Genomic DNA, 25,297 nt, shown 5'->3' with positions numbered 1-25,297 from the left:
CATGGGACAAGTCGGACTTGATTTTCGTTCTATTGTTATCCGTATATAGACATGTATTTGTAAACACTTAGCGGCTAAGAAATGGTTTCTGCTTAAGGATTTTGTAGAGTTTTGATTTTGATTTCGAGTAGTTTGTAAAACATTGTGATATTCGCTTAATCTTAACTAGAATATGCCGCACTCTATTTGTTGCGTGTCTGCTTGGTTTTACTAATTATGTTTTACCCATTTTTCCCGAAAGTAGTTTGCTCTTCAAATATTACAAGTTTTCGCGGCCACCTTAGGCGAACGAACCTTCTGCTAACAATATGCGATCTTATTCAAAGAAATCCTTGCCCATAATAACCATAATAACTCGTCCTTAGTATTTAGTAATCGTACAACAGCTTTAAATGTACATACACTCGTATAATTTAAATATGTGTGTCTTTAACAATACGTTTAAATTTCATTTAAACTGGTTTCTTGTTTTTGGGTTCGACAATGCGAGTAATTTACTTTACAATAGAATCTATCGATATTATGTACCTACAGTATAGTACGATGCTCAAATCGATCGCTCAGATCATTGCACACATTAAATGTCGCTAGATAGAGGCGCCATATAGCTATAATATACATATACAATATACATAATCGAGTACTCGCTTCAGTTATAACGATTCCAATGCCTTGGCCTCCCTTCACTTCCCATGACCCGTTCCCTCGAAGCAGAAGAGTTAGAGAGAGTGAGAGAGAGAGGGAATGCTATCTATCATCTATAGAGCTATGTCTAAGTACATATACAATTCACATCAAGTTCAAAACACACATAAAAAGTTTAGGAATTAGAGATCTCTAAGTATTTGTATATATATAGTATATAGGTACATATATTTACTCGTGTATGGGGGGTTAGCCGCTTAAAACTAATTATTTTGATTATATATAGGTGTTTTGTATCTCTTGGTGGCATTTCAATCAATTCAACGCTTCAGTTTGCTTCCAAAAACAGTCTCCACTTGGCATTTATAAATTAAGCTAGATCTAACAGCGAATTAACTATAATATAGTACTCGTATTTGCATAGGTAAACGTTAACATTAATTTAACCACATTTAGCTTAGCTATTTACACTCGTACGATCTAGGGGTTGGGTTGTTCCAGGCGTGCCTCCCATGCATCGTCTAAAGTCATCTTTAGTATACGTTGGATTTGCTCTGCCCCGAAGCTGTTGTGTATAGCCGAAGAGGTAAGACCTGCATCCACTTGCAGGCTTAGCAGAAGCGTCTGGAAAAGAGTCCAATTTGCAAGATTCATTAGCAAAGTGTGTGGGGGTGGTGGGGGGGGGGCAAACTTTTATATACGATTATTCACAGAAAAGTTCATTCAAATGCACAGGCGCCAAACTTAGCAGAAATTTTCGAAATTAATGTTACTTAATTTAACTTTCGTGTTGCCTTTGGAAATGAATGGATGAATGGCAGGGATTTTGCTGCTGCCACATGCAGATGGGTCGGTTTCAGCTCCAGTTCTGGGCCTCCGCCCGCCCCTCTCCTCACCACCCAATGAAATGCAAATGGAACTATTCAGAGCTGTTGCTAGGAGGAGAACTTGTGCGCCCCCCTTTCGTCTTTGTAGATAAGCCTCCACTAGCAGTATGGGGCGGGCAGTCGGAGAGACTCTGGGGCTCTGGGAACATGCGAATGTAATGCGCATTGTGGCATAATTCGAATGGCCGCTGGCGTCTGGCGTGGCTTGTGTTATCCCATCCGGTGGCTGCATTGACCGAATCCAAATCGTCCCATGCAGATGACAGTACCGATAAAGGTTTGATAAAACTTTCATTTTAGCCACAGTTGAGTGGCCAGCCCAGCTCAGCCCAGCCCAGCCGACCGTCGTCCTGTTGCCTGCTGAAAGTTTAGCTCCCTCCCAACAGTTTAAAATTTGTTTCAAGCCCTCCCCGTCCACACGCCATGGCAGCCGAATGGTGTTTGTCTGCTTGCCAAATGCGAATGTGGCTCGTTGTCGCCGTCATGCCAGCGAAAATTGAACGCCAAAAGCGGCAAATGCAAAACACTTTGCGCCCCAACGAGAAGCACCATCATCCATGACCTCCAATTCGAATAAACACTCCACTCGAAGGGAGCAATATCAATATCGGGGCTCGTGGATTGAAAATTGAAACTGCAGACTAAAATTGGATACACATAAAAGGAAATGAAATTTTGTGTGCCTCGGATCAGCTGAATAGGTCAATCGCGACAATTTAAGAGCAGCAGCCATACTCGCATCTGTGCCAGGGACTCACCTTCGCCTCTTCGCATGCACTATCTAAAGCTTCCCACTGCGATAGTGGACTGGTCGGTGTCCGCCGAATAGAATGCGCTTGAAAGCTTGCCGAAACTCCGGGCTGAAGATGGTGTAGATAACCTGAAAGGTGAGAATAATAGTTAGTATTAATCTAGGTTAAATTGAAGTTGTGGTTGGGTAATAAAAGGTATCAAAAGAAACATACAACATACATTCGAATTTCCGACGAGCACAAGAAAATCGCAGAACAAATTCCCCCTTATTATAAAGTAAAAAACGCCCTCAACAATGGAATTTTCAAAGAAAGCTGAGCTAAGCTTAATCATATTTAAATCCAAGAAAAGGTGATTAAAAGAACTAGTTCTTCCTTCGGTATTTTTTCTGATGTGCTCTAAAGTGACTCCATTTTGTCTTGAACTGTCAGAATAACCTTGACTTCTAGAAATTTTACTTTTCTTTTTCCTTCGAGACTCGGACTGCAACGCATCAATTTGATTGCAGGCAACTTTAAAATTGGCGAATAAAAATATCGGACGAATGTAAAATGGAAGTCGATGAGGGTGTGCCAATGAACAGCACAATGCCACGTTTTGTGGTGAAGAAGTGGAACGCCATGGCCACATGGCGCTGGGACGTTGACGTCGAAATTTGTGCTATTTGCCGTAACAAAACTTACAACGTTTGCATCGAGTGCCAGGCCAGTGAAGAAGAGATCGAGCCCGACCAGTGCAACGTTGTTACGGGTGCATGCCAGCATGTCTACCACTACCACTGCATCTCGCGCTGGCTGCGGGAACGTAATGTGTGCCCCTTGGACAACAAGAAGTGGGATTACCTGCAATACGGACGCTAATTTCCACACCGCTGCTGCTGAGGACAAGTTATCCACGACCTAATTACAATAAAAACAATGTACCTAACCTAACCTATATATGTATATGCTTTTGTATATTTCTGGGTTATTTACCGGATTGAGGGTGGAGTTGAAGTAGCCCAGCCAGAGGAAGAGCGAGGCCACGCTGTCGCTGATCTGGCAGGCGTCGCACAGTGGCATCGTTAGGGCCATCACGAAGAAGGGCAGCCAGCAGACCACGAATGCGCCCGTGATGATGGCCAGTGTTTTGGCCGCCTTCCGTTCGCGCTTCGCCTCCAACGTCTCCTTGCGCTTGTTCACCTTCTGCATGGGATTGGCAATGCTCGACAGCTGCTGATGGGACGCCGTCGGATGGGGTGCTCCGGCTGCGGCCGAGCCTGGGTGCTGCTTGGATCGCGGCTCGGGCGTCACGGGTATGGAGCTGGTAGAGACGCACAGCGGATGTTCCTGGTTGCAGCTTGTCAGCGTACTGGTTCTTGCCGTCATCGGACCGGCGGCCTGCGGTGCCACTGGGCCGCCCTCACCCCCTGTCGGCGAAGTGGGTGTCTGCGGGGAGAGTGCCGATATCGATGTAATCGTGGTGGCATTCGAAGTGCTGGCCCCACCGCCACCGGATTTGGCAGTTTTTTGTATCTGCTGCACTTGTTCCAGCTGCTGTTGCAGTTGCGGATCCTCAAGCACCTCCACGGCAACCCCAGAGCCATTCGCCTTGCCCAGTGCGCTGTCCTCCCCATCCTCTGTGGGCGATGCTGCTGCTAACGCTGCTGCTGATGCTGTGCCCGTGGCCACCGCCGGCGTTGCTGATGTTGCGGTTGTGGCTGCTGCCTCCTGCTTTCCGTTGCCAATCTCTACAGCGCCATTGGTTGCCACCGACTTTGTTGCCGCCTGGCCCTGCTGCTTGGCCAGGGCCACCAGGTGGGAGACGGTGGCTATCTGGTTGCCCGATGTGCTGGGTGCCTGCAAGGGAAATTCAACATTTAAATCGTCTCTCACAGATCCACTTTACGACGGCCAAAGTCAGATTTCATACGCCAAATTAGCATTTTAAATCAGCGCTGGCCACACGCGCGTACCAATCATTCGGATTGCATTCATAAATTTATTTAGCAGGGCTCTGCCGCCGCTTCTGCCCTGGCTCGCAGCTGGCTGGCTCGTCAATTTTCATGGCACTTTTACCGCCACCAGTTGAGGTTATAAATTTTGTAAATGAATAAAATCAGTGTGTAAATATTTGCTTTCGTTAAGCATGTTGGCCATTTTGGGGCGACCTCCCACAATCCCCAGCTCCAACGGCTATTTCTGCTTATCAGGCAGCGCCACACAGTAGAGTGCCTGTGGAAAGGGCTGACTACTCGAGCCAATTTGTCGGATGTTACATACATATTTGAGGTGCCGGTCGGGGTCCGGGGTCCGGGGCGCTTGCCTAGCACTAAAATTCACATAATCACCTGTAATTTGAGCCGGGCATAGGTGTGGGCAAGTCGGAAGTGGCCCAACGGCTTGTCTACATTATGTGCAGGAGCGTAAAGTGCTAAAATGAACTTTATGTGTTATAAATTGTGTCTGCGGCCATCTGGCGCCACAACCAGCGATAACGATTGGGGATGGTGGCCTGGAATCACGAGCAGCCGATAGTATTGCCACGAACGATCATTATTCATTTAAATATGCAGAATGATCGTGAAATGCAATGGAAAGGCATGTAGTTGATCTGTTAAGCTACGTATTGAGATTGATGATTGAGATTTGACTAGTCTGAAGTAAAACTGGTCTTATCGATAGTGCTGTATCAATAATATCGTTATCGGTGGTTTATTTTTAATCAGAACACAACAAATGTGGAACAAATGATCAATAAGTAATTAATTTTCTCCGTTTAATAGCATCAGCATGTTGCCGACCAGAGGTAAACACACTAGTACATAAAGAGGAATAAGCCACGTTCAATTAATGGCCTGTTGGTGCCTGAACAAAATGAATTTAACGACTTTGATACCATAATATATTGCGAAACATATTGTTATAAGCGTGTAGTCGATCTGCCCCGGGGACTACAACAGGAAGACATTCAAATTCGCCAATAAGTAAAAAATGCACTTGCCAACAATGGGCGGGCTTAGGACTGGACATTAAATTCAATGGCTATTGGCAAATTGTCCATGACAAAAGCGAAATAGGGACCATATGGGACTGCGTGTGTTGGTAACCTTTTGTTACTGCCATTGTAATGCTGTGATGCGAATGCCAACAAATACTAGCTGCGACCATATTCAATTTTCAATCTCGTTTCGCAAACTTCTCTTTTCCAACGACGCCATAGAATCGTACGATGTTTTCGAGAACGGTTCGTGGCAAAAAGAGGCAGAAGCAAGGAGAAAGCAAAGCCGAAGGTAAAGACAAATCAAAGCAGAAGCCAGCGAAGCTTCAAATCGTGAAGACAGAATATAGTATTACAGAGGCATGGAACAAAGGCGAACAATGGGGAGTGCAGTTTGAAGAATTTTTAATTTTTGCACCTCAAACAGATGCTGATTGTTGTGGGGACAGGGATGCATTAATTATGCAGTGCAGTGCGTAACAAAAAGTTTCTTTTGTTGCATTTTTTTCCATTTATTTGAACACCTTTTTGCCTTCGCCCTCCCTTATTTACTTTGGGTGTGTGTTTTGTTTGAACAAGCTCATGCACGGAGTTTGTTTGGACTTTTTTCTCATATTTAACACACACACAACTATAATAATAAATTTATATATTTGCTTGTGGGCCTGCGTGTGTGTTTGCTTATTTATTCGGCTGTCCACTTATTTGCAAACGGGTAGGGAGTCAGGGGGGCAGAAAGAGAGTGTGAGAGGTGTGCAGAAGCCATTCCCAAGTAAATATTTAATCTTATGGGCAAGACTGTGTGCGTGTGGGAGGGGCCGTGGACGGGGACAGAGGGAAAGCAATGCAAAGGCAAATACCAAATACCAAATACAGTTGGCGTTGTTATTTTGGCCAAGCGAATGGAAACGAAAGCTGTTAGCCATAAGCCATCAACATATTTTCTTCAATTACTCAAGCGTATTGAGTGCCTTGTTAGGCGCCCCAGAATCCAAGGGTTTGGGTTCCCAGAAGCCAAAAGTCTAACCACTTCCAGTTCAAAGGTATATTCCGCAGAAGGTGAGGCCTACCACGAAAGTGTTTTCTATTATATACACGAGAGAGAGAGAGAGAGAGAGAGAGAGAATGGGAGCATCAAACAAATTAGTGAAGCCTGAAGCTGCGACTGTCTGACCTTCTGTTTAATATACCTTTAAGTGAGTTTGGCTCCTGTTGCTGTTTTGTTTTCATTGGACTCGCTCGTTCTCTTTCTATCCACCCCCTCTGTCTGGCTGTGTGGGGAAGGAAGAGCGTATCCTTGTGACAGCTTATATTTGACTTTGCTATTACTTAACCGGCACGAACCTGGCGATTTGGCTCCTGCTCTGTGCTCCCTGCTCCCTGACCTTTGACCACTCGACTTTACTCTGCCACCTCGTCTCCAGCAGCACAGGAGCCTGCTGCCTGCCTTGTGGCAATGCAAACAAAACGTTCAAGCAATTTATTTTGGCTCTGCTCTTTTATGGTTTTTTTTCGTCTCTGCTTTAATGTGTGTTATTATTGAATGTGTGGTCCTGGTTGGATTATTTTTTAGCCATAAAATCGCTGCCCCCAAAATTGAAGTACATAAAATGCGGCTAAATACAAATTTGGTATCCGGCAATCCCCACCCAACGTACCCGAACCCTGCCCAAACCCTGCCCAAACCCTGCCCAAACCCCCCAACCAATAAACAGAAAGCTTTGCCTGCATTTTATCGCTGACATTTCTGTCGAGTGGCGGGTAATTTGCCTGGATTTGCGATTCAAGTGGCCGGGACATCGCCCCCGGGCCGGATTCCTTATCCGTGCACTTAAGACTATGCCCACCCATCAAAATACAATCAACATTTCGGCTACATTAGCCAGATTCCCTTAATTTTCAAATGATTTTGATGTATACTCTATTATTACAATGGAAGTTATTGTAAATTAGAAGAGAACATTTGGAATCCACTGGAATATGTTACGGTAGAAACCTGGAGTGAAGAGGTTTTCTGTAATACCTACTAGACCACCCGAGATCATTATCTGGAAATGTTGCTCACGGAATTCTCAAGTGCATATTGCTGGGATGAGAGATAGGTTAATGAGACATTAGTAAAGGCAAAGAACACGAAGGATTCCCCAGGCAAATATAAAGAAAAACTTCCCGAAAAGGTAGCCAAGAGGAAAAATCATTTGAATCCCCCGAAGGTAGGCGAAACAGAGGGCCGGGAATATGGTAGTTGGATAATAAAGCGAGAAATGAGCTGGAGATGGAATGGAGATGTTAGTGTGTGGTAGTCGTCTCCCATCTACCATCTACCATCACCCATCTATCCATCCCATCCGTTTGCTTGGTGTTGGTGGGTTTATTTTTGGTCAGCCCATATCTGTGTGTGTCTGTACGTGTGCGTGCCTGCACTCTGGAAAACAGGAAGCAAAGCCTCAGCTCAGATCGTTGGGCACATGTCAGGCGTTATGAAATTTGCTTTAAACCCAAAAAAGTGTGTGTTCTGCTGCTCATCTCGTCATACTCGTGTATACATACCTCGACGCCAGCACGACTCTTGCTATCCACATTCGAGCTACTGAACTCGGTGTCCTCCACAGTGTTGACCGTATTTGTTGAGTTTCCTTCGACCAGGCACAGGGCCGTGCCGGTGGAGCCACCACCACCGCCTCCTGCCGCTGCTGCTGCTGCTGCCGCCCCTCCTCCAGCTCCTCCGGCTAGGTTTCCGCCCTTGGTCTTGCCCGTTGAGAATCTTCCAAGGCGTAGACGCAGTCGATTAAGTTTTGTATCGCTTGCCGCACCTCCATCCGGCTGTAAGAGAGGCAACATAAAGATAGAATGAGTGAGTGACTGAAGGAGGAGTTTGGGAGATGGGAATCCTGAGAACTTTGTTTCTATAGTTTCAATCTGCATTGATTTTTGCACTCCGCCTTTGACCTGTACATGACTTCAAATTAAATTCATACTTCTTCGCACAGCATTATTAAGGGGGTGCGGTGGGGTGGGGTTTGGTAAATTTGCATTTTCTTTTCTGCTTTCTGGGACTCACGCTTCAATAAACCGCAATTTGTACGCATATCAAACGCCAATGCCTGAGCCTTAAGATCCCATCCGATCCGGGGCCCCTTCTTCGCCCTTCAGCCCCGCTGCCGATGCTGCCGATGCTGCCATATGCATATGTAAGTCGGTTTCCTCCCGTAAATAAATTGTGTGCATTTGTTACAGTCACCCAGGAGCATCCTCTCCCACACCCAGAAGGCCACGCCCTGCCCGAAATAAATTTCACGTTCGACTGCTCCCAGCGCTTGACCTCTTTGATTTTTTTTTCTTCTTGCCAACAGCCGCGTATCCTTTTCTTATTTTTGGCAGGGTATTTAGAATGAACTACGGAACCCAAGGAAAGAAGCTCGGGCACAGTATGAAGTGTTTTAATATTGAAGGATTAATAATTCATAGAATTCCAGTTCCCTTCTTAGCCATGAACTGGAAGTTGTAGGAATATTTCGATCTCCTTTCAGTCATGAAATGTCGGTAATGGTAGCTACGGAACTCTCTGAAGACAGTGTAATCAAAGTTCTGCTTTACTTTCGGGTAAGAATCTTTGCAGTGCTTCTTTGTTGCCTTCAATCCCACCAAATTAAAGTAATTGAGTAGTCGAACCTTCTGGCTCGGCCCAGCATCGTCATCGTCATCTTTGTCGTCGTCGCCTTCGTCGTGGTGGCTGTTGACCCTTTCGAAAGTCGATATTGCTTTAAATAAATAAAATTATGCTGATTTTGCTTTCGTGTGCGGAAATTTGAGGAGCCGTCCCCGAAAAGGGTTCGAGTGTGTGCCGCCCCATCCGAGAAATGGTGTGAATATTTGCGCAAATAGTATTAAATGGATTTACAGCTCCTCTATGCATGTGACCTTTATTTTGTGGGTGAAATTGCTTCTCGGCCAAGGGCACAAACTTTTCCTCAAGTGTCTTGTGGGTTGCTTTTCCTCGGGCGGAACAGCCAGAGATGGGCTACGGGCGGTCAGATAGCTTATTAAATATTAAAGAGTTTAAGCTTAATTAGGCGCAGGACCTGCCCTTGGGGGAATTAATAAATAACAGGCAAAGAGGGGGTTCATCATTCTGGTTAAATTTTTGCTAGATCCAACGCCAAGAAATCTCTGCTGGATTCTTTATTCGGTTGAACATTCCCAAAATTATTGTTTTGCCATGAAATGAGCGCAGGAAAAGCCCTCTGGCGGGGAAGTTTCTCTGCCCCTCTCGCACTCTCTCTGGGGAAATGCTGTCACTGGAAGATCGCAAAACTTAAGTACTGAGGCACTTGCGTGTTACTTAAATACCAAAGCAAATAACGCCACACACAGATGCAGACACGTGCGTGTATTGGGAGATAAGAGCGATAAGCGCCCTCCACATTTGTGTAGCATACTTTTCAGCAGGCCGGCAATAACGATAGCGATAAGGATAACCTCACAAGCCCCAATGTGTCTTTTATGTAGATGTGCTTTCTATTCCATTCTTTCACTTCTTCCCCGCTTCCCCGCCTCCTTTCTGCCTTCTTTGATTCCGTTTGTTTTTGTATTTAAGCGTTCGCATAAACGATACACTTCTGTCTTCCTGTCTGCGTGTCTTCCTGTCTGTCTCTCTGCCTTTGTCCTTAGCCATTTTTGGCACTTTGGCTAATTTATGTAAATTGTTTTCTTATTTAATTGTTTTTCTTGCCGGGACATGTGTTTAGCTTTCTAAATATATACAGACGTATATAGAAACACATTTGTGTGTGCCGCCTGTATTCAATAATGTGCCTTTCATGCGATTTATGTCGGCCCTGTCTGTGACAAGAATGCTCTGGTATTAACTACACTGGCCAACAGAATTTATGACTTGAGCAGGACCACGGCACCAGCAGGACAGCCAGCAGGGCAGCCTGCTAGAAAATTAAAATAAATCTCCAATAAATAAAATCAAAATCAAATGCAAGAGGCAATATGTGATGGAAATAATAGGAACACACATTTCTTGGAATTAAAAATACATTCGTAACATATTTTATAATTAAGTTTTCTCTTTCCTTTTTGTGTACTCATTTCAAAAACATTTTCGTACAGTTTCCATGAAAGTTTCCATTTGTATTAGTATTTCCTCTTTCCTTCATTTATTTTATCAAAACAATAGCCCTCTCCATCAAATTTTGTACGTAATAAAATTGTGTAAATTTCTTTTAAAAATGTACCTCCTTCCCAGAATTTCCTCCCTTGCCTTTCCTGTCTAGATTCGTATTTCTATTACATTATGTTCCGAATTTCCACTTATTCTTCCACTTTTAAAGAGCTTTTAAAATGTTACATTCAAAAGACTTTTCTCCGATTTCCTGGAGAGTTTTTCTTGGAAAATATCCATTGTTTTTGTTGAGCAGTTTTTTTTTCCGTTGGTTTATATGAATATTTTCCTCTCTGGCGCTAGACACAAACACGTCGTCGTCGTCGTCGCCGTCGTCGTGTGTCGCAGATGGCGCATTGGGCAAATATGCTTTTCACCCATGTGTCTGCCGGCTCCTTGACGGCCTTTGTCACATGTTTGTTTGGGTATGAAAATAATGTCAATATCGGGAGCAATCAGTTCGAGATGCTGTTGCAAATGTAATTGTGTTGATGGCGACGATGATGGACAAGAGTGGGTGTGTCTCGGACACGCATCGGCCATGTACAATATGGAGATTGTCCTTGGGCACTTGGGCGGCCTCTGACTCTGTTGGTGTATTATTAATAACATTTGCTGGTTCGATGCCGGCTCTCACATAGTGCCAATAGCCGAATTACAGATAATACCTGTTAGATCGAATTTACCCCTAATTGCCATTTGCCATTTGCCGCCCCCTGCCCACTGCCATTGCTAATTGCAAAATCAAAGTGTGTGTGATGCTGATCCAACAGCTTCCAAAACTGAATTTCAATTAAAATTACAACACACACAGCGAGGGCGAGAGCGAGAGCGAGAGAGAGACTGAGAGACTGAGAGAGAGTGACATTAGAGCTAAATTATTCAGGATTGGCCACTTTTGATAGTTTTGGGAATTCGATTATGCCACAACTGCAGTTTAAATCATTTGCACCATCGAATTATTTAGTAATTTGCCCAATAAACAGACGGAAAGCAAATGCAATTAACTGAAAATCCATGTCCTGTCCCACAGGAATCGTTATATAGTTAGGCACCACAAAAGCTGAAAGGCTCGGCGAGTGGAGGATGGATGAGTTGACTTCTATGGATATTTCCTTTGTGTGTGATGCTGCCGGCCCCGCCATGTAAGGGACCCTCGTCAAGTAGCAGGAAAGCAATTTTCAATTTGAAAGCATTTAGCTGGCAGAGAACGAAGAAAAAGTAACCCAATGAATAACAAGAGAGTTTAACAGGGAAATCAGGAGGGTCGTACCACAGATGCTCTTTCTATTGAATCTCGGCTGTGCTTCGCCTAACCGCAAGAACTTTGCTGGAAAATCTTTCAAAATTAATCACATAGTCAACGCACTCCCCACTTGCCCTGTAACGGATTCCCAATGCGAGTGTGTGTAGGGTAAATATATTGTAAAACCAACAAGCATGCCGTGGCATGGGCGATAGGACAGGAGGATGGCAAGGACTAGAGTGAGTGGCACTAAATGGATGCGTATGGGTGTACGGGGCGAATGGACAACTGGACGGGTAAGTGTGTTGACATGTAACTAAGGCACGCATGTGGCGCTGGATTGTGGAAGGACAAGGGGCCAGCACGTGGGACAGGACACGCGGCAGGACATGGGGCAGGACATGTGTACGATTGGCAAATAGTGGACAACTTGTCTTGTTTGCGCATTGAATTTGTGATTCCAATGACTTTTTGCCAGCCCTCTCTTCCACTCTCTCTTCCACTCTCTTGGATCCCTTGGATAGCTTTTCTATGTATGTGTGTGCATGTGCACGTGTATAGGTAAGTGCTGGCAAACATTTCTACGTCAAATGGTCATTTTCAATTTAGCAAGCACTAAGCTTAAGCTAAGTAGCAGCCGCCCCCCCCCATCCGCAGCCTCAGCCTTAAAATCCTTGGACAAAAAAAAAAAACGAAGAGCTGTAAGCAGCATAAAATAATAGAAACCAATTGCCGGATACCCTAACCTGAATCTTAATTTTCTTTGGGCTTCAGTTGAGGCGGTTCCCTTCCCTAGACCAAAGATAACTTTTACGTTGCTTGAAAATTGTTGAAACTTCGGGATGCTGGACGAAAAACAAAATTGCAATTTATCTAGAGTTTTTCCTGTGTGTGCGTCTGTGTGGGAGCATTAGTTTGACCAGCTGCCGCATTAAGCCAGAAACTTCTGGCCAAAAAAACATTCTCCGGCACAAGCACACGCACACAGACACACAGACACAAACAAGTCAAGACAATCTGTCAGTTTCCTTGGCTGCCACTTATCGCTCAACTTTCTTCTCTTTTCGAGCCAAGTCTGAAGATGGCTTTAATGTCCACGTGGCGCATACTTATCTTAATACCAAGTACATATATTCGTACATATAAGTATTCGTCGTCCAAGGCCCCTTTGCAATGCATCTTTAATCACTTGAAATGTTGTTGCCTAATTACTATCCCCAGTCCTAGACCAATTCCCATTCGACTTCCCATCGGCTCCCTAATCCAAGAGAGCATGTTGTGCATATTTGAGCGGAACAGCGTCGTTGGCCCTGGCCAGGCCTCAAGTCATGTGCAATAAACGGGTTGTGGCTGTGGCAGCTTCTGTTTCTCTTGCTGCTGCTGCTGCTGTTGCCTGCGGCTTGGCCTTTGACTCACCCTTATCTGTGGGTCGATTCTGTGGCTGTGGCCGCAACGCGGTTAACTTCGTTGAAGTGCATAATTGCAATGGCCAGGCCGTGGTCTGGGGTCGCAAGACGGCGGATTTCGGGCCTATTGGGGGTTGCCGTTGCCCTTCACCAGATATTGCCTTGTATCGAAATGAGATAAGTTCCCGCATACAGGGTCTTTCTGTGGATGGCTTATCCAAGTCTTCGTCATGTTTGTATTGTATTGTATTGTGTATTGAGCTACAGTTTAGTCCCTAAATCCGGAGAAGAGAATAAATAGAACCCTGTTTGCCCCAGAGCCAGAGATAGGATTATCCAAATTACACTTTACCTGATTATTATTGACGGCCGTCTCGACCGGACGCGGTCGGCGACGATGAATGCGTTTGCGGGCCGTTTGATAGATTTTCCAATAAAGCGCCAGGATAACAAGCAGCGGCACATAAAACGTGCAACAGGTGGCAAAGACCTGCGCAATGGAAAGCGTAAATAAATCAAAGTCAAATAGCCGAATGGCGGGGGGCTGTATTCCTGCCTCACCTGATAGGAGACATCCTGCGAGACCATGCACTTCTGCTGCTCGATGCGCTGCAGATAGTCCGGATCCTTCCAGCCGAACTGCGGCGCCAGCGAGACAATCACCGACGCCGTCCACACACAGAAGATCATCATGAAGACCCGGTTGCTGGTCCTCGAATGGATGTAGTCAATGTTGGTCACCGCCCAATAGCTAAAAAGCAAAAAAGAAACAAAAAACCCGTAAGCCAAGAATCAAATAAATGTTGCGAGAGACATGCCCCAGCAATCTATTTACAATTGCAGCACTTAAACATGGGCGCTTAGTTGCTCTATATGTTTGGTACATATGTATGTGTGTATATACATGTATGTAAATGTATCTCTATCCACAAAATGTAAATGAAATGCTGCATAAATCTAGGCGCTGCCACGCAAACATACACTCGGAGTGGGGCAGCGCCTCATATGGCATAGCGACAGAGTAACGAAACGTGTTCGATATTCAGTTTCCGTCTCTCGCTTTTCCATAGCATTTTGTTACCATTTCCCTCTCTCAGTGTTGTTGTATTTGTTATTTGCTCTGTTGTCAAAATCAACTTTTATGTATGTATGCCCCCCCTGTCCGTGTGTAAGTGTCTGCGTGTGCCTGTGCGGCAGAGTGTGAGAGCGTTTGAGGCATTTTTCAAATTTCCATTTTCTGTACAACACAACGGGAAGGTAACTTGGCTTTTGGAAGGCGTTGGTGGGCAGTATGTTGGAAATAGATTGTATTGTAACTAAGTGGAGTCCTAAGTTTATGGCCTGGTGTTGGGTTTATCTAGTTTTTGTTGTGTTTTAGTTATTTTTTGAGTAAGCGTATTCAGAGTTCGTTTTTCCTGTCTCTGTGAGCTAGTTTTCCACTTGCTCTTGGGTTCAACAACATGGCTAAACGAGTTTTTAAAGCGTTACGTGGCACGAAAGATACATACAAACGCATACACATAGGCAAAGCACACACAATCACACTCGCACAGACAATTATTCTCCCTTTGTGCGTGTGTGTGTGCGTGTGTGTGTGTGTGCATGTGGAACTATTCCACTCAATGGCGATGCCGAAGGATGTGTAATGTGTGCTGCTGCTGATGATGTTGCCATTAAATTGCTAATAGCTACAGAAAGAGTAAGAGATGAGAGAGACGGAGGTGGGAGATGGGAGACATGGAGGGGAGTTCAAAGGTCACAGGCTGCGCCAAATCTCATCTGCCTCGCCTTAGGCTGCCATTCATCTTTTCTGCGGCTTGTGGAAATTAACGCCAGGAAGCCGCAAATTTCAAAATATCTTACATTTTGACAAGGCCTGCCTAGCATTTCGCTCCTCCCCCCCCACTGGCCGCAGAGCACGTCGTGTGGCAGAATGTGGCTGCCTGGCTGGAGCATGAGCAGGAGTCAGGCCACATATTTATGTTGTAATTAAAACCAATTTGCATAAACAAATATTATTGAGCCTCGTCTAGCTGGCAAACGTGATGTTTTCCCCCCGCTTTTAGCCAGAAATCAACCGTTAATTGAGTTGACAAAGCACTCGAGATGGACTGGACTGGACTGGTCTGTAGATGGGATCTACATTTACATACACATCGTTCGTGCCATGTGAATAGCCACTCGGACATAACTCAATTTATCTACACTTGGAATGACAGCTTTATAAATATCAATCCTCATACATTTCTATATACTAATGAAATGTCACTCAATTAGCAAATTCACATAGCAGAATGCTGCACAACGTTGATTCGTTCTAGTGGATCCGAGAGTCACTTTAAGTTGCACTTCCTTTCAGTCTCTGTCTGACTCTTCATACGGCATCAAGCATACGCCATGTATGCCGTACAAATAATAAATAACAATGAATGATGATGCTGGTCGATGACTTATGTCTGGTCTGCGCCAGACTCAGACTCTGACTCTGACTCTGACTCTGATGCTGATTATGATTCAGAGGCTCCGAGGATGTTGGGCTCAGGATCTCTACCAGCACCAGCAGTGCTTAAGTGTCCAAGCCCGAGCCCCTGCCATTTTGATATTCATTAGCATAATATAATCGACTTGGAGCTGCCAATTTTGATTGACTGCTTAAAATTAATGGAATTTTCTGATTTCGCTGCCACTGCGCGTTCTATGTACGTACGTACAATATATTTTTTTTTTATTTTCCGCGCTTTTTGTTGGGCTTTCAAAAGGAATCGCTGTGCCATGCATACGCAATGAAAAATCCATGCAAATTAATAGCGAAACCCAATAAAGTGTCTGTCATGCTTTTGTCAAAGTATTGCCGGGCCGCAATCTATATAGCTCATACGAAAAAAGCATAATAATTTGCCATGGGATGGTGAATGCCGCCTTCTAAGGCATGCGATGCTGTGCTGCGAAAATTCAATTGAATCGAAGTCAATCAATTTATCCCAGAGACGTTTCGTCGCCAACTTAAGTTGAGTGATGAATTATAACAATTTATTTGTGAGCCAAACAATTTAAATGCGATTTTTCCATTATGCTGCTCTCCCCCACTCCCCACTCCCCACTCTGCCCCCTCTCTATCCTCCTATCCTCTTGCTGTTGGAGTGCTGGAGTGTGTGATAAATGTGCGGCACTCGAGTGTAACACTTTTTAATGCATTTAAAAATTGCGCGCCTAGCACACAAAAAGCTCATTACTCTTACAGTTGCCTGCCTCCGGCCTCCTGCCACCAGAGTGTAGCATGTGTGCTATATAAGAGGAGTTTTTCTACTTAATTTCGTCGTGCTCATATCAATTTATTCATTTCTCCCTTTGTCTAACTTGTCGTTCTGCTGTGACTCCTAAAAAATTCAGAGAAATGGCGGTTCATGAATCATGAGATATTATCCCTTAAGTGGTTTTACTTTTAATTTTGACTCATCTTCTTATTGGGTAATCCTCTCGTAATTGACTGTCAAAATGAATCTGCGTAGAGCTCGTTCCGCTTTGAGAGGCTTACGCCCAGGGTCCTCAGTTTTTTAAAACGATTTCCCATCTGTGTGAACATCAATTTTTTAAAACCATCAGCTCGATGCATTCGCCGCTCCCCCCCCTGAGAGCGCTGTAAGGAAATTGCCGGAAAGCCACAAACGCATTAACAAAAATCCATTTAGAACAAAAGCCACGCACACGACGGGATATCTTTTAAGCTGTTCATAATTAATTGAAATTTTATATACCAGGATATACTGGTTTGTGCGTTGATACCGCCTATTCATACATACATATATGGATGTGTATGCACGGGGATGTGTGCATTGCCAAGTGGCGGGAGTCAATATTTATCTAGGCATCGCATCGCTGGGTCCGGTCCTTTGCAATTCCCATTTCAATGCATATTTGATGCCCGTCGCCCGATGTTTGCTTTCATGGTTTATGTTTTTTGTGCCCTTCCGCCCGTCCGACCGCCGAGAGCTAATCGATTGCATTACATTCGAAAGCAGCTCAGCGTGGGTTATAAAAAACAAAAAAACAGAAATATAAAAAAAGAAACGAAACCATAAAGAAGAGCTTTCACCTGCGGCTGACCCTTTTTTCGATAGGTTTTTGTTTCACGAACAACAGGCGAACTGCAGGGATGGCTTAGGTCTGAGGTGTACACGTGTGTACGGCCATATAATAGTTTTGTTTTGTTCCACACCCTGCGGCATCTGCGGCATGATTAAATTTTAGCAAAATTACTCGCTCTCTTTCCCAGAACCTCTGTTGTTTCCAGCGAACAATGCCAGAGACAAAACAATAGCTGAAGATCCTGTTTCTACTACCAAAAATTGTGTTGCCACGATTGTTGTTTTGTAAGTGCTTTTCCAAGGGTAAATCAGCCCGCAAGGTGTACTAAAAGCGTGTCTGGAAAATGAACCATATTGCCATCGCCTCACATCCAATAAATTTGTCCATCAGTCTGTCTAGTTTGTGTAAAGTTTTAGTATTATACGATTTTTGATACGATTCTGGTTTAAAACGGAAGCTTCCGCTTCCAGTAGCTCTTCTCCTTTCCTTCCTTCCTGTTTTTATGGCTTAATCATATTTAATAGGCATTGTTAATGTGGAAATTCAAGTGGAAATTGTGATTAAATGAATTTGCATAATGTTGCATTTAAACTTGGAAGGCATTAACGTGTCAACTGGTTCAATGTGTCGTATGATTGTTATTTAATTGGGTTCTGTTTATTGGCAGACAGGCAGTCTCCCCGCAAAACTCTTTTGTGCTTGCAATGAATGCTGCTGAAATCAATTATCGTATTTAATGAGGTTCATTGGGATCGACGAGTGTACCAAGAGTAGCTGTGTTCCTTTCCTGGAAACCCCTAGAGTATTATCTCATTTTCTGTTGCTGTTAAGATTTCTGCTGCGGCTGGTCCCATATTTCCTGTCCACTTGCACTTGCGTCTGCTACTGTTTTCCCTTGGGCTACTTGGCTACGACTTTCTTACAGCGAAATTCAATTTGGAACGTGCCACGTTGCCAGTCAGCAAGACCAAGTGTCCTTCAAAACAATTTAATATTGCGGTTAGTTCCTGGTACAACAGCGACAGAAATTATTATTGAAATATATATTTTGTCTCCGTCCTGTGCTCCGTTAATTTCTCTCTAGAAGTGGGCCAAGAAGAAGGATGAAAGTTTTGGTTTATTCTTTTAATAAAACGTAAGGGAAAATATCCATAAAATATGGGGCTGGGCTTCGGTAAAAGTTTCCTAGTTGCCGCACAGCCGGCGCAGGATGCGTCTTTCCTTGATTACAGGACCCCTTGCTCCATAAAAACAAGGCAGGCAGAGATAGAGAGAGGGAGAGAGAGATGCGTGCGTGGCATATGCGTGCCCTGAGGGTGGAGCAGGGGGGAGGCCCGCAATTGTAATTTACGGCAGGGCGACAGGAAGACACACAGACGGGACGGTGAGCAGGAGGCCTATGAGAAACTTATGTAAATTACAAGTAGAAAACAAAAGAAGAGCAGAGTCTGCTCTTGCTCCGGCTCCCGCTCCGGCTCCTGCTCCGGCTCCTGCTCCGGCTCCTGCTCCTGATATTTCTGCGATGCATCCGAGTGTGCTGATTACTGTCTGGCTGCCCTGCTGCGCTTACTGCAAGCAGCAGTCTTATGCGTGTCTTCATTTCTGCCGTTGCTTTTCTCTTCCCGCCCAGACCCGTATCAGACCTCAATACGAAATACCCTGTAAGTGTACGGGTGTGTGCCCTGCTGCAGGAAGTCCTTTGGCAGAGCCACCATTCCACAATGGAAATGTTGTGATATATTCGTATTGCCATATGGCAATTGATGTGGAAGTGGCTTGTGGGAAGGGAAATCTCCTGGTCCGGATGCCAATGGAGAGCGGGTCTTGAAGAGCCCAGCCAGTACGAATAGTCCTTAATTGAAAGCAGTTCCATTCTATTAATTCCTAAGCAGACCAAGGCTTACGTGCACTTATGTACATATCAATTATTAAAGATGTGTTTGGAAAACACAATTGAAATGCGATAGCTGGAGCATTATATAGTTTCGAACTGTTTTAATACAAAATTGGTTTGTGTTTTACGCAATCGAGGCGAGAGAGAGCTTACAGGACACCGCCTGCGTCGATTAAAATGAAGCAATTAGTGGTATTTCCTTATTCTTAGAATTAGCATAATTGCGTGGGCCATTGGTTCGTGAGAAGGGCAATGGGGCTGGCACGGACCCGGCACTTAATTATATTTAATAAGCTTAATCGTCTACGGTACTCGGACGACACTGAGTCCGGTCTGAAGTAATTATGCCGCAATTTGCATGTTGCATGTTGCATCTGGTAGCTGTTGCCAGTGCCAGTCGTGCTGGGCAACAGCAAAAGCAACAGCGAGGGTTACAACAAATAATTATCTTTAATTTAAAAATAAACGCCATTGAGTGGACTCGAAGACAAAGTCCTCACAAAGTGGATTTCCATGTTACCCATTATGCGAAATTGGAGGAAAAGATTCCACGAAATATGGTGTGTTTCTGTGGGGCCAACAATGGATTAACCGGCTAGCTGCTTGGCTTGTTGACTGCTTTGGTTGCCTGCTCTGTTGGGTCTGGGTTCTGGGTCTGGTCTCTGTCCTGTGTCCTGGGTCCTTGTGGTTTTGGGGCAAAGTTTTCCCTCGATTCGAGGCAAGTTTGGCTCGGTAGCAGTCCCAAAGAACCGACCATTAATCACATGGCGGCAGGGGAGAACTGTGCTTAACTCAAAAATAAATACAGAACCCACATAAAAAGCCACAAAAGACGCACAAACAAACACACTCGGACAGTTACTTATGGCTTAATAAAACCACAAACTTTTCAATGCAAGTGGAAAAGTAATTTTCATATCACAAAACCAAAGCCCAAAATGGATTCAAACTGTTTTAGTTTTCTAATGCATTCGCCGGGTGGTCTTCTGGTCTCCTGGTGGCCTGGTTGGCCCTTTAATTTAACTGGAAAATTTCAATCTATCTTTGGTCACGCCTTCTTCCCCACACTTTCTGCGGTCGCTGGTTCGCTTTTGCCATTTGCCTCCATTTGCTTCCATTTGATTTGATTTATTCGAAATTCAATTTACTTTTCGCACTGATTAATCATCCCAAGGCGGCCATTATTTTGATTTATGCCCCAAAACCGAAACAAGCAGAACCAAAGCAGAAAAGAACAAATTTCCTTTTGCCCAAAATTGAAATTACGCACTTTTGGGGTTAGCCACACACAGAGTGACAGTTATAGAATTGTAATACGTCTTGTCTGCGGTGGGGGTCCAGTGGTTCGGTCTCTCTCTCTCTCTCTCTTTAGCTCTGGGCCTCTCTCCTCTGGCAAACCTCCATTTTGGGCTCGTGGTTTCCCCCACTTTAAATGGAAATGTTCATGCAATTGTTTGCCACACATTTCTCTCTCTGTCTGCCTGCCTGTCTTCCTGTCTGTGGTTTCATGCAGTTTATCTTATAATTGCTTTGACATTTCATTTGAAAAGTTCGACTATGCCTATCGATTCGATTGAGGAAGTTGTTCCAGTTCCTTGAAGCTCAATTATGGCCCAATATTCATTATACATATTCTGGGTAATTTTTGGTTTAACTTTGCTCAGACCTTGAAGGGATTGGCATAGTTATGGTTCTCACACTCCTCCATGTATCGGCCCTCCATTTGTGTGTTTGTGCGGCTCGTAGTCGTAAATATTGATTGAGGCATTTTGTGATGTTGCCACTCGAATACATAAATCATTGGAATTATGTCAAGCTCTGCTAATCGAGATTGAATAAGCTCCCAAATTTATAAAAGCACACACAAGCCAGCACTTAAAGCCATTTCTCTCTCTCTTTGTTTGCTTTATGAATTTTCTCCCCCCCTCTCTGTCAGGAAGTCCATCAGAGAAGCACCTGGAATGTGAGCTTTAAACGCTACAAACACCTCATCGAAAATGTCGTTGTAACTATTACTTTTTCGACTTGTCATACACACAATCTCGTCCATGCAAGTGGTAATTTTTGTATATGTATGCGCCTACACTCAGCAAAAAAGAAGGAGCATATTCTTGATTGTTTTTTGGATGGGGGACTCAACCAATCCTATTATCCAATTGAATACATTTCGAAAGCAGCAAAAAACGCTGCTGTGCAACAGGTATTTGCGACTAAAAACAGGACAATTCGCGCTTGATGCTATGACTATGACCATGCTCTTTCGATCTGGAAGCTTTCTGTTTTCCTCAGTGTAGAAATGTTTTGGGTTTTAGTGTTGGTGGGGGGCGGGGGGCATTAGCAGATAACATAAATGTCTTAGTAACGTATCCGGTTTTATTGCCTAGTTGGTTTTGTGTGTTTGCTCTGCTCTGCTCTGATCTGGGGGCCTGTTGCCCTTGCGGTTGACTGTCGTCGTCGAGTCGTCTGTTTGCCTCTTTGTCTCATTAAACATTTCAAAAGGACTACACACACACACGACACAGATACCCACGAATATGTGTGTTTGTGTGAAATCAAATGTGTGAAGCAAATGAAGCGTACTCTGTATTTTCTCCCATTCTCCCTGAGACTGAGACTCTCAGGCTCTGCATGTGTGCCACGAAAACTAATTATACTGTTAAATGCGTTTGTTTAACTGCCAATTTAATTAAGGTTATGCCTTTGTTTGGCCAATCCCTAATCTGCCAGCCTTAGCTTGTTTCAATGCTCGTACGTACATATGCATATGGGGCCGTTGCCCAAAAATTTCCCCAACATTTGTGCAATTACCAAACTTGCCACGTCCCCGCAGACCCTACATGCCATGCCATGCCACATGCTGCACATGAAAGTTGCGGCATTGCGGTCGGAGTAGGGGTTGAGCTGCAAGCTTTGCCTAAAATGCTGCGCGACAGCATGAAAATTATGTAAAATTAGTGCAATGTGCACTTTGCACTCTGCACCCAGCGCCCGAACAGTATCGGGAAAAAGTTTACTCATCCGCATGAAGTGAGTCAAAATTTTGTTGTGTTTACTAATATAGCTACAATATATACTATATGTTTTTTTTAGCCATATTATTATCGCGGTGGCCTGGTATGTGGGACTACAAAAGTTTTTAATGTTACGGCTTATTTCCGCTGATTTTCCGCGTCCGTGTGCCGCTGTTCTCTCTTTCTACTGCCTTTTTCGGTGCCTCTTCTGCTCTGCTGTTATTACTGCTGTTGTCTGCTGTCCATCGGCTGCTGATCTGCTGTTACTGCTGTTCCACTCACTGTTCAGCATGCCTACTCTTTCTTACATATGTACATATATGTATATGTATGTAAGAAGGCTGTGCTGTCTCTACGCTCGCGTACCCTAGTCCGAAAACGGGAGGCCAGAGAGCGGATCACGAGAGTGTGAGAGCGGTCGTCACAGAGAGCCGTCAAGCGTCCGAGAGAGGACTCTCATTTACTCAGCTGTCAGCCGTCGCTGATTAAGCTGATTAAGAATCAGTTGTCCGTCGCTAAAGTCGTAGTCAAGTAATAATCACTTAAAACCAACCCAGCCATATAGTAAAACTCTTACACTGGCTACCAATAAAAAATTAAATTAGTTAACATTTCTACATATACATACGTATATATGTATATATATATATATGTATATATATATCTTCCATAATCTATAAAATATTTGCACGTGTTTCACTTTTACACCTGTTATCCATAAATTCTGCCTTTATTTCAATAACTCGTTTGCATATTTTCTCCACATCCAATGCGGTCATACTTTTTGCGCTCACTGTTTGACTTTCACCAATGCATGCACACAGCCACACCGACAGACACCACACGCATAAGCTGAAAGAAAAAAATTGTCTGACAAGAGCAATTACAATTACACATTGCAGAGCACATGGAAAGGACACTGTGGTCGCCGCGCCAGTACATATTCTTGGTGTTGTTGTTGCGGTTAGGGTAGAGCGAACACCAATAACATCAGCAACAGCAAAAGCAACAACATAGCACTGAAACCTGGAATCCACTGACTCCATCGATGGTGGCCAACGAATATGAACATGTAATTACGTTTTAAGTGCTAACTGGTAAAATATTTACGTAAAACTATGTAAACTTAATTGAAATTTAATTGAAAATGTCATAAATGTGTGAACAAAACGGAACAAACAGGACACCAGAAGCAGTGACAATGGCAGTGGAACAGAGCTGCAACCTCACTGACAACAGCCACATTCGAGGCAGCTGGCAGAGGGCGACAAACTGTTGGCCAGCATGCGGTTTAGAGTCCGGCAATCAGGGAAACACGGCTACTCCGACCATAAACCTGCCATGCCCGGGGCTAACACTCACAGAACCGGGCCCGCGTGAGAGGCGGGAAAAACTTGGCATTTAAATGCTTTTCGGGCATCGGGCATCGGGCAACATAAAGCTGTGGGGGCATTTGTCATTTACGGTGGCTGCAGAGACTGAATCTGTATGGCTGTGTGTGTGTGTGTGTATGCTGCCACTAATAATGACGTCAGCAGCATGCAGAGCGTGAAATTTATGCACATCTCTACCAGAAAGTGCCTGTGTGTGTGTGTGTGGGAGGAGAGCGTGTTATGTATGTGCATATATTGGAGCGGCATTCGACAGAATCAGCAGAAGCGGAGCATTGGGTCAGTGGCATAAAGATTAATGTCTGTGCGCCATTTGTCGTCGCTGCCCCTTTGGTCAACACTCCATTCCCCAGCCCCAGCATAGGCCCCATTGTGCTCCATTCCATTCGGAGAACCTTTTCGTTCTCTGCTCGTTTTCCTTCGTTGCCTCGCTGCCGTTTTCTGTTGGCTCTCGTTTCTGTAAATATTGTTGGCACTTTGTCTTAATTGCTTAAAAATTACTGACATGGAAAATGAACTCGGAGAATGTTAACCATGCCCCACTCCGCCCTGGCGCATTGTCAACGATTCGGCAGCAGTCCTAACGACAAATACTTGCAAATATTATTGTAGTCGAAATTCAGGAACTATTTATCATTCAGTTGGGGGGCCTCAGCGGAGCAAGATGACAAGGACAAGGACATGGAAGGGCAGGAGAGCTGGGCAGAGCAAGGACCGTTTGACAAACTTAATTTATTAATGCACAAGCTCTGTCTCCTTCTTCGCTATCGTTCGTGCTCTCTGTCGCTCTGTGTCGCTCGTCGCCTTGTTGCTTAAAAGGACATTAATTTTCATTTCATTTGGCGATAAAACAAAGACTTTCCATTTTAAATATCAAGTGACAACTAACAAATAAAATGTGCCCGTAAGTCTTTTTCGGGTAATTGTTTCGCCAGCTCTCCAGCTCTCTACGGGTTCGGGTCTGCGTGCCTCTGTTTGGCACTCTGGCAAATCATCGTTGCTGTCATGCCCCGTCATTTGCATACTTTCCCTAGGAGATGGGAGATGGTAGATGGTAGATGGAAGATGGCAGATGGAAGTGCTGCCCTGCCCCGCCCTTTCTCCGCACAATCATAATGTGAGCTAAGACTCGTGTCTTCTTTTTGGTGTCCAGCTGACAGGCAAATGGCATTTGTGAGATGCCGATGCCCATGCCAGTTCCGTGCCCATGGCCGTTACTGTGAAAGCCAAAGCCGGGGCTTCAGCTGATTGATATGCATGTGAAATCTAGGCATCACTTGGCTTTGTTTATTGACAGGCAATTTGCGGAGCCAGCATTTCAATTTGCCAATTGACAGCCGCATCACAAAGACATCAGCGATGGCCACCCATCTATCCATCCATCCACCCATCCACCCCTCCATGCGATTCATACGAGTACCTGACCTCCCGCTAACAGCAGCCAGAGGAATTTCCGAAGAAAAAGAATCGTTTCAATAGAGCAAATATCGCAAAATTTCTGCGGATCAATCAAATGCATGCCTCTGCAAAAGGCTTAAACTAATATCATGCCGAAATGAAATTCACATCCAAACATCCGACCGTAAAAATATTTCATTTGGAATGCGTTCATTGGTCGTTAAAACCAATAAAAATTCGGTCAGAATTTTAATGAGGCCCATATCCGAAATATTGCGTATACGCCATAGCTCACCTCTGCAAAGAAAGCGATTTGCATTATTTATGGCCACGTCGGTTGCTCCGGCTGCGCTCTAATTGAAACCGCGAAATAATTGGCCCGCATTGACCATCAGCTTAGCCAATTAATGCGGCCATATAATTTCAGCTCA

The 25,297-nt window shown here is 44.4% G+C and overlaps 2 protein-coding genes and 1 long non-coding RNA gene across 3 annotated transcripts in view; 2 read left to right on the top strand and 1 right to left on the bottom strand.

The window, feature by feature from the left end:
• Positions 1–26: 26 nt before the first annotated feature.
• 5-HT1A (5-hydroxytryptamine (serotonin) receptor 1A) overlaps positions 27–25,297 on the bottom strand; it is a 32,690-nt gene continuing 7,419 nt past the window's right edge. The window contains exons 5-10 of the mRNA XM_001360654.4: positions 13,648–13,837; positions 13,439–13,576; positions 7,815–8,087; positions 3,260–4,123; positions 2,291–2,412; positions 27–1,269 (exon numbers count right to left, since the gene is read on the bottom strand). Of these exons, the coding sequence (XP_001360691.4) occupies positions 2,314–2,412; positions 3,260–4,123; positions 7,815–8,087; positions 13,439–13,576; positions 13,648–13,837 (1,564 nt within the window). The 3' untranslated portion in view covers positions 27–1,269; positions 2,291–2,313. The remainder of the gene's footprint in view (positions 1,270–2,290; positions 2,413–3,259; positions 4,124–7,814; positions 8,088–13,438; positions 13,577–13,647; positions 13,838–25,297) is intronic.
• On the top strand, positions 2,704–3,223 carry LOC6898356 (RING-box protein pip1-like). Its single transcript, XM_002138373.3, has one exon. It carries the CDS (start codon positions 2,837–2,839, stop codon positions 3,143–3,145), a length of 309 nt encoding a protein of 102 aa, XP_002138409.2. The 5' UTR covers positions 2,704–2,836; the 3' UTR covers positions 3,146–3,223.
• LOC117183709 (uncharacterized) lies at positions 22,577–23,252 on the top strand. Its single transcript, XR_004468852.1, has 2 exons — positions 22,577–22,608; positions 22,902–23,252. It is a non-coding gene; the product is annotated as an uncharacterized lncRNA (long non-coding RNA).

Source organism: Drosophila pseudoobscura, chromosome 3, assembly GCF_009870125.1.
Source record: "Drosophila pseudoobscura strain MV-25-SWS-2005 chromosome 3, UCI_Dpse_MV25, whole genome shotgun sequence".
In the NCBI taxonomy this organism is placed as follows: Eukaryota; Metazoa; Arthropoda; class Insecta; order Diptera; family Drosophilidae; genus Drosophila; species Drosophila pseudoobscura.
This window is presented reverse-complemented; position numbering and strand designations above follow the sequence as displayed.